Source organism: Pseudophryne corroboree, chromosome 1, assembly GCF_028390025.1.
Source record: "Pseudophryne corroboree isolate aPseCor3 chromosome 1, aPseCor3.hap2, whole genome shotgun sequence".
Taxonomy (NCBI): domain Eukaryota; kingdom Metazoa; phylum Chordata; class Amphibia; order Anura; family Myobatrachidae; genus Pseudophryne; species Pseudophryne corroboree.
The window spans coordinates 422,965,912-422,982,251 of record NC_086444.1 but is presented as its reverse complement, the minus strand read 5'-3'; the positions used below and the strand labels follow the sequence as shown (position 1 = coordinate 422,982,251).

The window sequence follows — 16,340 nt, the reverse complement described above, 5'->3', positions numbered from 1 at the left end:
GCGAAGACGTCTTGATGAAGTCCCCACACTCCCGGATGCAGGTCGTGCCTGCTGAGGAAGTCCGCTTCCCAGTTGTCCACCCCCGGGATGAATACAGCTGATAGGGCGCTTACATGGCCTTCCGCCCAGCAAAGAATCCTGGTCGCTTCTGCCATGGCCGCTTTGTTCCTTGTGCCGCCTTGGCGGTTTACATGAGCCACTGCTGTGACATTGTCTGACTGAATCAGAACTGGTTTGTCCCGAAGCAATGCCTCCGCCTGGCGTAGGGCGTTGTATATGGCCCTCAACTCCAGGACGCTGATGTGGAGACAAGTCTCTAGATTCGACTAGAGACCTTGGAAATTTCTTCCCAGTGTGACTGCTCCCCAACCTCGGAGGCTTGCGTCCGTGGTCACCAGGATCCACTCCTGAATTCCGAACCTGCGGCCTTCTAGGAGGTGAGCACTGTGCAGCCACCACAGGAGAGATACCCTGGCTCTTGGAGACAGAGTGATCCTCTGATGCATATGTAAATGGGACCCGGACCATTTGTCCAGTAGATCCCATTGAAAGGTCCTCGCATGGAACCTTCCGAAGGGGATGGCCTCGTACGATGCCACCATCTTCCCCAGGACACGCGTGCAGTGATGCACTGAAACCTTTTTTTAGCTTTAATAGGTTCCTGACCAGGGCTATGAGCTCCCGAGCCTTTTCGATCGGAAGAAAAACCTTTTTCTGGTCTGTGTCTAGAATCAGACCCAGAAAGGTCAGGCGCGTTGTAGGGACTAGCTGGGACTTCGATATATTGAGAATCCAGCCGTGCCCCTGCAACATCCTCACCGTCAGCGATACGCTGTCCAGCAACTTCTCCCGAGATCTCGCCTTTATGAGGAGATCATCCAAGTATGGGATAATTGTGACACCCTGCTTGCGCAGGAGCACCATCATTTCCGCCATTACCTTGGTGAAAATTCTCAGGGCTGTGGAAATCCCAAACGGCAACGTCTGAAATTGGTAATGACAGTCCTGTACTGCAAATCTCAGGAACGCCTGGTGAGGAGGGAAAATCGGAACATGAAGGTATGCATCCTTTATGTCCAGGGACACCATCCAATCCCCCCCTCCAGGCTGGCGATGACCGCTCTGAGCGATTCCATCTTGAACTTGAACTTTTTCAAGTACAAGTTCAGGGATTTTAGATTCAAAATGGGCCTGACCGAACCGTCCGGTTTCGGGACCACAAACAGGGTTGAGTAATACCCCTTTCCTTGCTGGAGAAGAGGAACTTTGACTATCACCTGTTGAAGATACAATTAGTGTTCACTCTAGGCTGTTTCAGCAGGGCGCCGCGCCCTGCCCGTTTTTCAACAGGCAAAACCCGCCCTGCCCCTTTTGCGGCGCCCTGCTAGAACAGCCGCCCGCTCCCTGTCCTCCCGGCGTGTATAGATGCCGTGCGCATGCGCGCAGCATCCATTCACGCATTGGGAGAGGGCTGGGGGAAGCCCAGCACCGACGGAGGTGCTGGGCACGCCCCCAACAGTGACGTCGCCGGCCACAGACGCTCTCTATAGTAGCGTCTGTGGGCCGCACCGCCCCCTAAAATGACGGAGGCGTGGCCACGCCCCCTAATTTGCGTGGTCGCGCCCCCATTTCGGACGCGCGCGCGGCGAAGCACATGTGCCCCCCTGAGTCCGGCGCCCTGCCCCTTTTCACTCCTAGAGTGAACACTATACAATTTTTGAATTGCAGTCAACACTAACTCCCTCTCTGACGGGGAAGCTAGCAGAGCCGATTTGAAAAACCGGCGAGGAGGCACGTCTTCGAATTCCAGCCTGTATCCCTGAGAAACAATCTCTATAGCCCAGGGATCCACCTGTGAGTGAACCCAGGCCTGGCTGAAAAATCGAAGACGTGCCCCCACTTGAGCTGACTCCCCCCGGGAAGCCCCAGCGTCATGCGGTGGACTTTGCAGATGTAGGGGAGGACTTCTGCTCCTGGGAACTAGCTGCATGCAGATTTTTCCCTTGCCTTTTCCTCTGGCAAGGAAGGACGATCCCCGTACCTTCTTGTTTTTATTGGAACGAAAGGACTGCATTTGATAATGAGGTGCCTTTTTAGTATGCTGCGGGGGGACATAAGGTAAGAAATTCAAATTACCGGCCGTAGCAGTAGAGACAAGGTCCGAGAGGCCTTCTCCAAACAACTCCTAACCCTTGTAAGGCAACGACTCCATATGCCGCTTTGAGTCGGCATCCCCCGTCCACTGTCGGGTCCACAGGAGTCGCCTAGCAGAAATAGACATAGCATTATTTCTGGAGCTTAGTAAACAAATGTCTCTCTGAGCATCCCTCATATATAAAGCAGATCTTTGATATGCTCTAGGGTCATTAGAATGGTATCCTTATCTAGGGTGTCAAGTTCCGTAGATAAGGAATCTGTCCATGCTGCGACAGCACTACACACCCAGGCCGATGCCATAGCCGGTCTAACGCTAGTACCGGAATGTGTGTAAATGTGCTTCATGGTAACCTCCTGCTTACGATCAGCAGGATCCTTGAGGGAAGCTGTATCCTGAGAAGGCAGTGCCACCTTCTTGGATAAGCGTGTCAGCGCCTTGTCTACCTTCGTCGAAGATTCCCATCGTATCCTGTCCTTTTGTGGAAAGGGATACGCCATAAGAATCCTTTTGGGAACTTGTAGTCTCCTATCTGGAGATTCCCAAGCCTTTTCGCACAAGTCGCTTAGTTCAAATGAGGACGGAAAAGTGACCTCAGGCTTTTTCCTTTTATACATGTGTACCCTCGTGTCAGGGACAGGGGGTTCCTCAGTGATATGCAAAACCTCTTTAATGGCCATAATCATGTAACGAATACCTTTCGCCACCTTTGGCTGTAATTTTACATCCTCATAGTCGACACTAGAGTCAGTATCTGTGTCGGTATCTGTGTCAGTGATCTGGGATATGGTGCGTTTTTGAGACCCCGAAGGTCCTGGTGCCACACGGACAGGCATGGTCTGACTACCTGACTGATCCCTAGCTTCAGCCTTGTCTAATCGTTTATGCAGTAAATTTACATTTGCATTCAAGACATTCCACATATCCACCCAGTCCGGTGTCGGCGTTGCCGACGGCGACCTGACCATCATGCACTCCCCCTCCTCCTTAGGTGAGCCTTCCTCGTCAAACATGTCGACACACACGTACCAACACACTTCACACACACAGGGAATCTCTTTTCTGAAGACAGATTCCCCCTGAGGCCCCCTGGAGAGACAGAGAGAGAGTATCCCAGCACACACCCCAGCGCTATATAACCCTGGAGAAAAACACAGATTGTTTACCCAGTAGCGCTGCTTAATGTATAAACGCCAATAATGTGCCCCCACTCTCCTTTAAAACCCCCTTTTCACCATGTATCAAGCAGGGAAGAGTCCGGGGAGCTTCCTCTCAGGGGTGCTGTGGAGAGAAAATGGCGCTGGTGAGTGCTGAGGGAGAAGCCCCGCCCCCTCGGCGGCGGGCTTCTGTCCCGCTCAAACTTACTAAAATATGGCGGGGGCTCTTTTATATACATGTACAGTGCCCACCTGTACATGTATATAGACTTTTGCCATAGGAGAGGTGTTTTATTGCTGCCCAGGGCGCCCCCCCCCCCCCCCCTGCACCCTTACAGTGACCGGAGTGTGTGAGGTGTAAGGGAGCAATGACGCACAGCTGCGGTGCTGTGCGTTACCTCAGTGAAGCACCGAAGGCTTCTGCCGCCTGAGACGTCTTCTGTCTTCGTTTCTTCTGGCTCTGTGAGGAGAACGGCGGCGCGGCTCTGGGGTGAACGCCCAGGACGAACCTGTGTTCACTCCCTCTGGAGCTAATGGTGTCCAGTAGCCGAGGTAGCAGAGCCTATCATTTAAGTAGGTCTGCTCCTCTCTCCTCAGTCCCTCGATGCAGGGAGCCTGTTGCCAGCAGTGCTCCCTGAAAAAGAGAAAAAATCCTAACAAAAATGCTTTCTAAGCAGGAAACTCAGGAGAGCTCCCTGCAGTGCACCCATTCTCCTCTGGGCACAGTCTAAAACTGAGGTCTGGAGGAGGGGCATAGAGGGAGGAGCCAGTGCACACCCAGAATCCAAAATCTTTCTTAAAGTGCCCATGTCTCCTGCGGAGCCCGTCTATTCCCCATGGTCCTTACTGAGTCCCCAGCATCCTCTAGGACGTTAGAGAAAATAATAGTTAGACCCTTTATAAATAGAGCCCTTACAGAATTGTATTGTCCAGGCAGATTTGTGGGTTTTTATTTTGCTCTTAGATACAACAGATTTGCCGTAAAAATTCACCTGTATCCCATTCACAGAGTTTAGCTTATCTGTTCTTGTACACAAGACAAAAAAAAAAAAGCCTGGATGATCGAATTCTCGGACGGTAGGGTTCCCCATTATTGAGGAGAACTGACTGAAGACTGTGCTTTATGTTCTCCTCATTCTCACCTCTTTCACCAGCATTTCTCGCTCTGAGTGGAAATCATCAAATGTAGATGAGACAAATACTCTTACGGTGACCCATTCAGTAGACACTGGCTGGAAACTGGGTTCAGACGTCTTTTCAACTGGAGGCAATTTATTAATCTCAGTCCACATCTGGGCCACATCTGCAGCATTGCGCTAAAAACATACAGAAGAATTATATATAGTCCAGCACAGAAATATGCATTCATTTTATGTTAGGCCTCACTACAGAAGCTCACTATCTGGAAATGTGTCCCAAACTCTTACTACTGAACAATAATTCAAGAGAACACTAACACTGGACTTGGTAGTTTTTATTTTTCAGTATATAAAAATCTGAGCCGGCAACATGACCACCTTAGCCAGGCATAGGCCTATAGCATAGCTGAGATCTTACATCATATGCACGGACATGGAGTTATATTGTAGATGCACAAGATGTTGACGCTGACCAGTCAATGGAAGAATGTCCTTATAACCAGTGTACACTACACTTTGGCCATCTGTGTGGTGTGCTACAGTGTAAAAAAAATGTGTACAGTATACTGTATATGCACCCATCAGCCATAACATAAAACCACATGCCTAATATTGTGTGGTCACCCTCGTGACATCAAAACAGCTCTGAGCCATCGACGCATGGGTGAGGCCTCCATGGCTCGGACTTGTTTTTCCAGCACATCTCAGAGCTGCTTGATCAGATTGAGGTCTGCGGAATTTTGAGACCAAATCAACACCTTAAACCCGGCCATGTTCCTGATAACATTCCTGAATTATTTTTTTTGCAGTGTAGTCCGGCGCATTATCCTGCTGCAAGTGTCCACTGCCATCAAAGAATACCGTTAGCATGAAGAGGTGTACTTGGTCTGTAACAAGGTTTAGATAGTTGGTATGTGTCAAAGTAACATCCACATGAATGGCAGGACCCAACATTTCCCTGTAAACAAAATTACAGGGAAATCCGTGGTATGGTTCTGACGATCGCATGCCCACTGCAGGTGCTTTCAGCAGTGGACCGAGATTAGCATGAGCACTCTAACCGGTTGGCGGCTGCAGTGCACTCTGAGTTCTGACACTTATCTATTATAGCCAGCATTAACTTTTTATGCAAACTGTGCTCGAGTAGCTCATCTGTGGGATAGGACCAGGCGGGCTAGCCTTCACTCCCCATGCGCATCAATGAGCCTTGGGCACCCATGACCCTGTTGCTGCCTAACTGGTTATCCTTCCTTGGACCACTTTTGGTAGGTACTAACAACTGCATACTTTACCTGGAACACCCCACAGGACCTGCCGGTATGGAGAAGCTCTGACCCAGTTGTCTACACATTACATTTCAGTACTTGTTAAAGGCAATGAGAGCTTCACACCTGCTAATTTTTCCTACTTCCAACGCATCAACTTCAAGAACTAACTATTCACTTGCTGCCTAATATAACTCACCCCATAACATGTGTCATTGTTGTAAAGAGATAATTATTAATTTCACCTGTCTGTGGTTTTAATGTTATGGCTGATGGCGGGACTTGGTTGTTGTTTTTTTTTAATAAACTTTACTTGCTACATCCACCAAGAGGTGTGATGCTTAACTTGGCATCCAGAAGGTAGGGATGGTCATGGACAATCGATGATTAGCAGCCATCAGTAGAATGCCATCGATGGGGGAGTTCTGATGATTCTCCCCCATCAATGTCTGAGATGCTGCAATGTTCTAGTCTCCAGCACAGGGGGCGCAGTGCTTAGTCAACCCCTTCCCAGACTGGTATATTGCCCATTGAGTAAGAGCCGCTGTATAGTGATGGCGACCAATGGTGTAAACCAGCCATATACAACATAGCCATCCCATGGGTGGTGTTCGGGAATTGCAGGATGGAACGCGGTACTGGCGTGTCAATGAAGGACCCTGTCTGCTGCTTTAGCCCATCTTAAGCCGCTGCATTTGAGAAAATGTTACGGTTGCAGTGTGACTGGAGCCTCAGCTTGGAGCCTGCCCTGTGGAGTGGGACGGAGGCTAGAGCCTGCAGTGGTGATCAGTGAAATTAAATAAGCCTTGACGGGTACTCGGAATATGTTATACAAGGGCATGATGGGCTCTGAGATTGGCATATAAGAGAATGATGCACTCTGAGGCTGGTATATAAGGGCATAAAGGGCTCTGAGGCTGACATCTATAAAAACACCATGACAGGAGGGCTGAAAGAGGCATAAAAGGGTATGATGGGCTCTGAGGCTGGCATATATAAAAGGGCATAATAGGGGGCTGTGTGGCTGGCATATAAGGGAATGAATGGGTGTGAGGCTGGCATATTAAGGGTATATGAGAGGGAGCTTTGAGTCTGGCATGCTAAGGGGGATTTGTGGTTGGCATATCAAGGGGGCTCTGATTCTGGCGTTTAAGGTGGTATGACAGGTGGCTTGAATATTAAGGATGCATGAAGGGTTCTAAGGTTGGCATATGAAATGGAAATGACAGGGAACTCTGATCCTTGCATATCAAGGGCATGACAGGGGACTCTGAGGCTGGTATATTAAGGGAGAATTAACGGAACCCTGAAACTTGCATGTAGAGGGTGCCTGAGTGTAATGTAAGTGTTGTCCACGTGGATCGTTAAGTATGAAAAGGTTAAAAAAAAGAAAAAATCGTGAAAAACTCATGTCGACCTAGAGACCCTGTCGACCAATAGTGGTTGACCTAGAGACCGGATCCCGTGCCTATACCAAATGAATATAGCAGGACCCATTTCAGGGGCTGCATAAACCTACCCGTTAACCAATAAAATGCTGCACATTACCCTCAATATATGTGATAGAGGACAGCAAAAATTGGATTTTAATTACCTACCGGTAAATCCTTTTCTCGTAATCCGTAGAGGATACTGGGGTTCCATTTAGTACCATGGGGTATAGACGGGTCCACTAGGAGCCATGGGCACTTTAAGAATTTGATAGTGTACGCTAGCTCCTCCCTCTATGCCCCTCCTACAAGACTCAGTCTAGGAAACTGTGCCCGAGGAGACGGACATACTTTGAGAGAAGAATATAAAGCAGAGCTGGCCAAACCAGTCCTCAAGATCTACCAACAGTTCACATTTTCCAGAACACCTAGCTGGTGCTCAGGTGTAGCCATTACTAATTAAGATGTGCTGCATTCATTCCTAACTGAAAATTCTACAGATCTCCAGGAGGACTGGAAAACATGAACTGTTGGTAGATCTCGAGGACCGGTTTGGCCAGCCCTGATATAAAGGATAGTGATGAGATTCCGAACCAGCACACACAAACCAGAGGAAAGCTATGCTAACCCAACTTTAAACAGGAACAGCAACAGCTGAACCAACAATACTTAACCAAGTAACACTGCAGGCAAAACGAAGCACCAGGCGGGCGCCCAGTATCCTATACGGACTACGAGAAAAGGATTTACCGGTAGGTAATTAAAATCCTATTTTCGCTTACGTCCTAGAGGATACTGGGGTTCCATTTAGTACCATGGGGATGTACCAAAGCTCTTAAACTGGGTGGGACAGTGCAGTGGTTCCTGCAGAACTGATAGGCCTCTGAGGACCTTCAGTTTGGTCAATGTATCGAACTTGTAGAACTTAGCAAACGTGTTCGAACCAGACCAAGTAGCCGCTCGGCAGAGCTGTAAAGCCGAGACACCCCGGGCAGCCGCCCAGGAAGAACCCACCGACCTAGTAGAGTGGGCCTGTACAGATTTTGGAGCCGGCAAACCTGCCCTGGAATAAGCATGCTGAATAGTGAGCCGGATCCAGCGTGCAATGGACTGCTTTGAAGCAGGACACCCAATTTTATTAGTATCATAAAGAACAAACAGCGAGTCCGATTTTCTTTGACGAGCTGTTCGCTTTATATACACCTTCAAAGCCCTCACAACATCCAAAGACTTTGAAGTAGCAGAGGTGTCAGTGATAACCGGAACCACAATAGGTTGGTTGATGTAATACGCAGACACCACTTTAGGAAGAAATTGCTACGAGTTTTAAGTACAGCACTGTCCTCATGGAAAATTAAATAGGGGCTTTTGTGAGACAAAGCCCCCAGCTCCGACACACGTCTTGCTGAAGCCAAGGCCAACAGTGTGACGGTCTTCCACGTAAGATATTTTACGTCCACCTCCTGTAACAGTTCAAACCAGTCCGATTGGAGGAACTGCAGCACCAAATTCAGATCCCAAGGTGCCGTGGGAGGCACAAAGGGAGGTTGGATGTGCAGAACACTTTCAAAAACGTCTGGACCTCAGGGAGAGAAGCCAAGAAAATGGATAAGGCCGGTATCTGGACTTTTATGGAGCCCAGACGTAGGCCCACATCCACACCTGTCTGCAGAAAAAGCAGGAAACGTCCCAGATGAAATTCCACCGAAGAATAATTTCTGCTCTCACACCAAGAGACTTATTTCTTCCAAATACGGTGGTAATGTTTAGACGTTACCCCCTTCCTGGCTTGGATCATAGTCGGGATAACCTTGTTAGGGATCCCTCTTCTGGCTCGAATCAGCCGTTCAACTTCCATGCCGTCAAACGTAGCCGTGGTAAGCCCTGATAGACGAACGGGCCCTGTTGCAGAAGATCCTCGCGAAGTGGTAGAGGCCACGGATCTTCGAGGAGCATCTCCAGAAGGTCTGCATACCAGGCCCTTCTTGGCCAGTCTGGACCAATGAGTATTGCTTGAACCTTTTCCCTTTTTATTCCTTTTAGAAATCATGGGATCAGAGGAAGTGGAGGAAACACGTACACCATCTGATAGACCCATGGAGTTGTCAGAGCGTCTACCGCTAATGCCTGTGGGTCACTCGACCTGGAACAATACCGCTTGAGCTTCTTGTTGAGACGAGAGGCCATCATGCCGATTTGTGGATATCCCCATCGACGTGTCAAGCACCTGAACACTTCCGGGTGAAGGCTCCACTCCCCCGGGTGCAGGTCGTGTCTGCTGAGGAAGTCTGCTTCTCAGTTGTCTACTCCCGGAATTAAGACCGCTGGCAACGCCAGAGCGTTTTTTTTTCTGCCCAGAGGAGAATTTTTGACACCTCTGACATTGCTGCTCTGCTTTTCATTCCACCCTGTCGGTTTATGTACGTCACAATGTCCGACTGGACCTGAATGGCCCAATCTTGAAGAAGCTATGAGGCCTGCAGAAGGGTGTTTTATATGGCCCCGAGTTCCAGAATGTTGATTGGAAGGATGACTTCCTGACTTGACCATCTTCCTTGAAACTGCACTACCTGGGTGACTGCTCCCCAACCCCTGAGGCTTGCGTCTGTGGCTAACAGAATCCAGTTCTGAATTCTGAACCTCCGACCCTCGATGAGGTGTGAAGTCTGTAGCCACCACGGAAGATCCTGGCTTTTGGCGACAGATGGATCCTTGACAATTTGTCCAACAGATCGAGCTGGAAGAGTCTTGCGTGAAACCTTCCGTATTGAAGCGCCTCGTAAGAGGCCACCATTTTCCCCAGAAGGCGAATGCATAGATGCACTGATATCCGGGTTGGCTTCAGGACATCCCGAACCATCGACTGGATTACCAATGCCTTTTCTAACGGAAGGAACACCTTCTGCAACTCCGTGTCTGGTATCATTCCCAGGAATGGAAGCCTCCGTATTGGCTCTAGGTGAGATTTTGAAAGATTCAGAATCCACCTGTGATCCTGGAGAAGTTTGGTTGAGAGACCAAAGCTGTCCAGCAACCTCTCCCTGGACGGCGCCTTTATCAGAAGATTGTCCAGGTACGGAATTATATTCACTCCCTGTTTGCGGAGTAGAAACATCATCTCTGCCATCACTTTGGTGAAAACCTTCGGTGCCGTGGGGAGACCAAATGGCAGGGCCTGGAACTGGTAGTACAGTCCTGCAATGCAAGCTGTAGATAAGCCTGATGAGGCGGCCAGATCGGAATGTGAAGGTACGCATCCTTAATATCCAGAGACACTAGGAATTCCCCCTCCTCCAGACCTGAGATCACCGCTCTCAGAGACTCCATCTTGAACTTGAACACTCTTAAGAACAGATATCCAGGATTTGAGGTTCAGAATCGGCCGTAACGAACCGTCCGGTTTCGGTACTACAAACAAGTTGCAATAGTACCCCTTGTTTTGCAGATGAGATGGAACTGGAACAATGACTTCAGTCTGTACCAGTTTTTGGATGGCCTGCTGTAAAGTTATACTTGCCTCTTGTGAAACTGGTAAGCCTGATTTGAAGAATCTGTGAGGTGGGAGCTCTTGGAACTCCAGTCTGTAGCCCTGGGAAATAAGAGCTATGACCCAGGGATACCGGCATGAACTTGACCAGATGTGACTGAAGAATTTTAGTCGGGCTCCCACCTGACAGCCTTCCAGGCATCGCGGTCCACCGGCATGCTGAAGGCTTTGAGCCACCTCCAAACAAGGCTTCTTCTGTGAATGGTAGGCCTTCCACGCATTTCCTGGCGTCTGCATCAGCAGTCCACTGGCATAGCCACAAGCCCCTGCGTACTGACACTGCCGTAGCGGTGGTGCGTGCATTAAGCAAGCCTATCTTTTTTATGGCTTCCACCATAAAGTTCGCAGAGTCCTGTATATGCTGCAGGAGTAAAACAACATCCCCCCTAGACAAGGAATCTAACCCCTCAATTAGGTTACCTGACCATTTAGCAATGGCTTTTGTGATCCACGCACATGCAATAGTGGTTCTCTGGGCCACCCCCGCAGCTGTGTTCAATGATTTGAGTGTAGTCTCAATTTTACGATCAGCCGTGTCTTTTAGGGAGGCTGCACCAGGGACAGGTAATACAATTTTTCGTGACAGCTTAGAGACTGATGCGTCCACTATCAGTGGATTTTCCCATTTATTCCTATCCTCCAGAGGAAAAGATGAGAGCAACCTTTTAGGGATTTGAAATTTCTTATCAGTACTAACCCACGGTTCTTCAAACAGGGTATTCAATTCAGTTGACACAGGAAAAGTGACTGAGGACTTTCCTTTTTACATTAAAATAAGATTTCTCACACTCCTCTGACTCCTTATCAGGAATTTGCAGAACATCTCTGATAGCCTCTATAAGAGCCTCTATTCCCTGTGACAGAGTAGCACCCCCCCCCCCCCTCCAAATCCACCTCACCCCATCAGCGTTAGACTGCAGGATATGGGCCAGAGATCGTTTTTGCGGACAAATGGGAGGGGATTGAGACGCTGGTTTCGGGACTGAGTCTCTATTCATAAACTCATCCACAGTCTGTCTTAAGTATTGCGTCTCTTTCTCATTGCAGGATAATTTCGTAGAAATATTGGAGATCATTCCTTTAATGGAATTAACCCACTCCGGTTCAGCCCTGCTATTCTGGGAAGGTGCACTGCCCTGAGTACCCAGTAATGAGACCCCTGGTGAAGAGGAGCACTCTACTGTACAAGAAACACACTCTTTGCCTGACATAATGTAAATTTGACAGCACACACAGGAAAAGGTTAAGCACAATTAACCCACAAAGAGCCCTTCAGGGAGACAGTTATTTGGAGCCAGCCCCCACCACGTCCTTATCGCTAATGCCAAGCTTAGCCGGGTCACAGACTAAGTACCCTGATAGGGGGACTTAGTACACTAATAATCACTACCCCTTCCCCCCCTGTATGTGCTATGGCCCCCTGGTACCACTGAGGTAAACTGGAGTCACTCTGGAGGAGCTGAGCGTCCCTGTCAGTCAGCGTCTGTGTCCCCTGCAGAGGGAAAATGGCACTGGTGAGCTACTGGATCCGTTCATAGTGAGGACCCCGCCCCCTCAATGACGCGCGGTCTTCCCTCTTTTTTATACTGGCTGAGGTAATCTGGTGCTTAAAATGGAGAGAAAACCATTTTAAGGCTGTTTTTGCCAGTGTGAATACTGTGTACAGTGTACTGAGACGCAGCTGTGTACTGTGTCTGGAGACGCATTCTGCCATTATGGCCCCATAATGGCCAGCGCTCCGCTAATCGGGACGCCGGCTTAGTACTCACCACTCTTCATTCTTCTGGCTCTGTTAGGGGTGGTGGTGTGCTGCGGGAATGTACGCTTGCTGTGGTGGGGCTTGCGAATAGTTCCCTCAGGAGCTCAGTGTCCTGTCCGCGGGGAACAGGACCATTAACCCTTCAAGAGGTTGGGCTCCCCCCCCCCCCCTAAGTCTTACGAAGGAGGCAGGCTGGTGATCCAGCCCTGCCTGAAAATAACAAACATATAAAATAAATGCAGAAAACTCTTCAGGAGCTTCCAGAAGCGTGACCGGCTCCTCCGGGCACATGTTCTAAACGGAATCTGGTAGGAGGGGCATAGAGGGAGGAGCCAGCCCACACTATCAAATTTTTAAAATGCCCATGGCTCCTAGTGGACCCGTCTATACCCCATGGTACTAAATGGAACCCCAGTATCCTCTAGGATGTAAGAGAAACATTTAGGGGTCTATTTACTAAGCCTTGGATGGAGATAAAGTCACTGACGATAAAGTACCAGCCAATCGGCACCTAACTGTCATTTTTCAAACCCAGCCTGTGACTTGTCAGTTAGGAGGTGATTGGCTGGTACTTTATCTCCAGTAACTTTATCTCCATCCAAGGCTTAGTAATTAGACCCCTTAATCAAGTAAAAACCAAAACACATCTGTAACTAGCTGTAATGCCAGCATTACATGGCTTTCAGCCTCCAGCACTGCCCCTCTTCTCCCCCCCTTCTCCCTCCCCCACTCATCCTGAGAAATTATTCCAACTGCCATTGCATACCTCCCAACTGTCCCGATTTCAGCGGGACAGTCCCGCTATTTGGAGACTGTCCCGCTGTCCCTCCCGCGGGTCGCAGTGTCCCGCGGGCGGGGGAGCAGTTGGGGAAACCAGTGATCACTGCTGCTCTGCTTTGCAAAGCAGCCGGTGATCACTGAATAGATGCCGTGCGCATCTAAACAGTGCAGGGAGGAGAGGAAGGAGCGCAGGGCACGCCCCCAAAACGGCAAAACCCGGGGATCGTAATGTGATGCCCAGCCCTCTCACACGAGTTCCCGCCCCTTTTCCGGTTGCGGTCGCACCTTCGGCACGGCATGTCCCGCATTAGATATTACAGAAGTTGGGAGGTATGCCATTGCATACCAACATAATTACATTTTTTTTTTTTATCATAAGTCAGCTCTATTATATACAGTGCGCCCGGACTAGTCCCACTCCCACCCCCTAAACTCATGATGTCATGCCTTGGGGGTGGTGCTGCCAGCCCTGGGAAGTGAACTATAGCTGTGTCCAGAAAATGCTAAACACACTCTGGGCAGATCCACAGGCTGCATGCCTGTAGAGCTCTAGGCGGCTCTGCAGTAGTGCTACTGGTTGCAAGCAGGGCCGATTCTAGCCCTTGTTGCGCCCCGGGCGAAAATAGGGGTGTGGCTTCATAAAGGGGCGTGGTTAGTTATGCCCCCTGTAGAGTTGTGCCCCCTAGTTTGTGCTGCTTCCAAAAAAATAAATAAAACAAAAATAAATAAATTAATACTCACCATCCCCGCTCCTGATTCCCGACCGCTGCTGCCCTCCGTCTCCGGCGCCGCTCCTCTGATCTATGGGAGAGACGTCATGACGTCTCTCCCATAGCACAGCATAGACACTAGAGGTCAATTATGACCTCTAGCGTCTATGTGCCGGTACCACAATGCCGTGTGGTGCGCAATGACGTCATCACGCACCGCACAGCAGTGACTGCACAGCACCAGGGGGCACCACCAGTAGCAGATCTTGCCACGGCGGCGCCCTCCGGATGGCGGCGCCTCGGGCAAAAATCCCATGTGCCCGTAGCAAGATCCGCTACTGGCTGCAGGGTGCCATTCCAGGATCCCTGCCAGCCATGTGCAGGTGCTGGAGGGCAGTATCGAGGCACCGCTCGCCCACCCCTAGTTACAGCCCTGATACAGTAGATAACATATCAGCAGAGCAGGCATTTTAATGTAAGAAATGAAAGTATTTAAAAACTATCACAAATCTGACATCAACAGTAAAAACGGGCACAGGGCTTCCATAGAAATGCACTATAGTTGCTTGTTACACATCATTGATTTTATCCTATTAACACAGACACTGCAAAAGATTTTAGGGGGTGATTCAGATCTGATCGCGATCAGCAATAGACTGCACATGCACCGCAATTCACACGCGCCTTAGCCAACAATGGGCATCGCACGGGCTTTCACAAGGTGATTGACAGGAGAAGGCCATTTGTGGGTGGTAAATAACCGTTTACTGTGAGTGTCCGGAAAAACGCAGGCGTGCCCAAGCGTTTTCAGGGAGGGTGTCTGACGTCAGCTCCGTCACGATCAGCCTGATGTGATCGCACTGTAGGAGTAAAGTCCTGCGCTGTGCAGAGACTGCACACACTGGGTTTTTGCAGATCGGCGTACACATGCAATCACACACTTGCATGGCGGATTTACACTCCCCTTTGGGCGGCGACTATCTGAACGCAGGAGACCAAAGTTAGCAGCCCAGTGATCAGGTCTGAATCACCCCCTTAGTTTGGGAAGATTATGAAAAGAAACAAAGCATTGTACGAAACGTGACATTTTACATCTCTACACTTTTCATGGGACACACGTGGTATATTACTCGAAATATACTGCTAATTTATGTTAAAAACAAACAAACAACCAAATGCAGTCTTTGCATGTGGTTTTACACGCTCTGCAGGGATTCGGTGAAAACTGGACCTGACCGTCGCTGGGCATTGCAGTACATGTCAGCTACAGTCCAGAAGTCACTCTGCTTCACTCAGTAAGATGAGATCGTCCACTGATGAAAACTAGTTAGCCTGAGTATCGTTGGTAATGAAAACACTTTGTTAATTGATTTCCTTTAAGTACTGGAAATCCTCAGACAGGTCGATCATGTCCCATTGATGAGAAAAGGTCACGAGAGTTTTTACCTGGGCGACTCTGCCTTTCTTCATTCCGCCCATCACGGCACCCATGTTAAAGGTCGGCTGCCCGGCCAGGGTCACTATGACAACACAGGACGCAGCTGTTGAGTACCTGACACCCGGAAATACGGCCCCGGCCAGTGTAGTGCACTCATGGTTGATCAGGTGGCGAGGATAGTAGAGCAACTATCCCGCTGGCCTAGCTCCTCCCCCTTGTGTCGTAACTCCTCCCCCTTACGGAAAAGGTCCCTTAGCCCACTTGATTCTAGCATCTACCGTGCAGGTGCACTCATAGTACAGAACTATTTTAACCAACCACTGACAATGAAAGTCTATTGGATTATGCATATAGTATAACCGCGAGGTACAGTTTAACGAGGCTGAAGTTAGCTTCTTATTCGGCCAGCTTCTTATTCACTTCTTATTCAAGCTCCAGCTTCTTATTCACTTCTTATTCAAGCTCCAGCTTCTTATTCAGATCATTCAGTTTTGCAAGGGTTAATGAGTCTTGGGCAACACATTTGATGCCTGAAATTCACAGAGTAGGGTCCCTTTCATATGACCCACCTGTATTTTGGCTTGCCCAACGCTGGTTTGGGCATGAAATACGCTGGCAAAGTGGGCACATACACTATAATTCACCATTTTGAATAAGTAGCTGTAGTTTTGCAAGGGTTAACGAGTCTCGGGCAACAATTTTTACACCTGTAATCAACTGAGTCGGGTCACTTGCATATGACCCACATGTATTTTGCCTTGCCCAACACTGGTTTGGGCATGAAATACGCTGCCCAAGTGGGCACCTTAACACTCTCAATTTCTATTATGAATAAGTAGCTGTAATTTTGCAATGGTTAACGAGTCTCGGGCAACAATTTTGACACCTGAAATCAATAGAGTCGGGTCACTTGCATATGACCCACATGTATTTTGCCTTGCCCAACACTGGTTTGGGCAT

The 16,340-nt window shown here is 49.1% G+C and overlaps 1 protein-coding gene across 1 annotated transcript in view; it reads right to left on the bottom strand.

Moving 5' to 3' along the window:
- Positions 1–15,588, bottom strand: part of LOC134889702 (telomerase protein component 1-like) — a 101,884-nt gene extending 86,296 nt beyond the window's left edge. The window contains exons 1-2 of the mRNA XM_063913396.1: positions 15,389–15,588; positions 4,455–4,628 (exon numbers count right to left, since the gene is read on the bottom strand). Of these exons, the coding sequence (XP_063769466.1) occupies positions 4,455–4,628; positions 15,389–15,433 (219 nt within the window). The 5' untranslated portion in view covers positions 15,434–15,588. The remainder of the gene's footprint in view (positions 1–4,454; positions 4,629–15,388) is intronic.
- Positions 15,589–16,340: the final 752 nt, after the last annotated feature.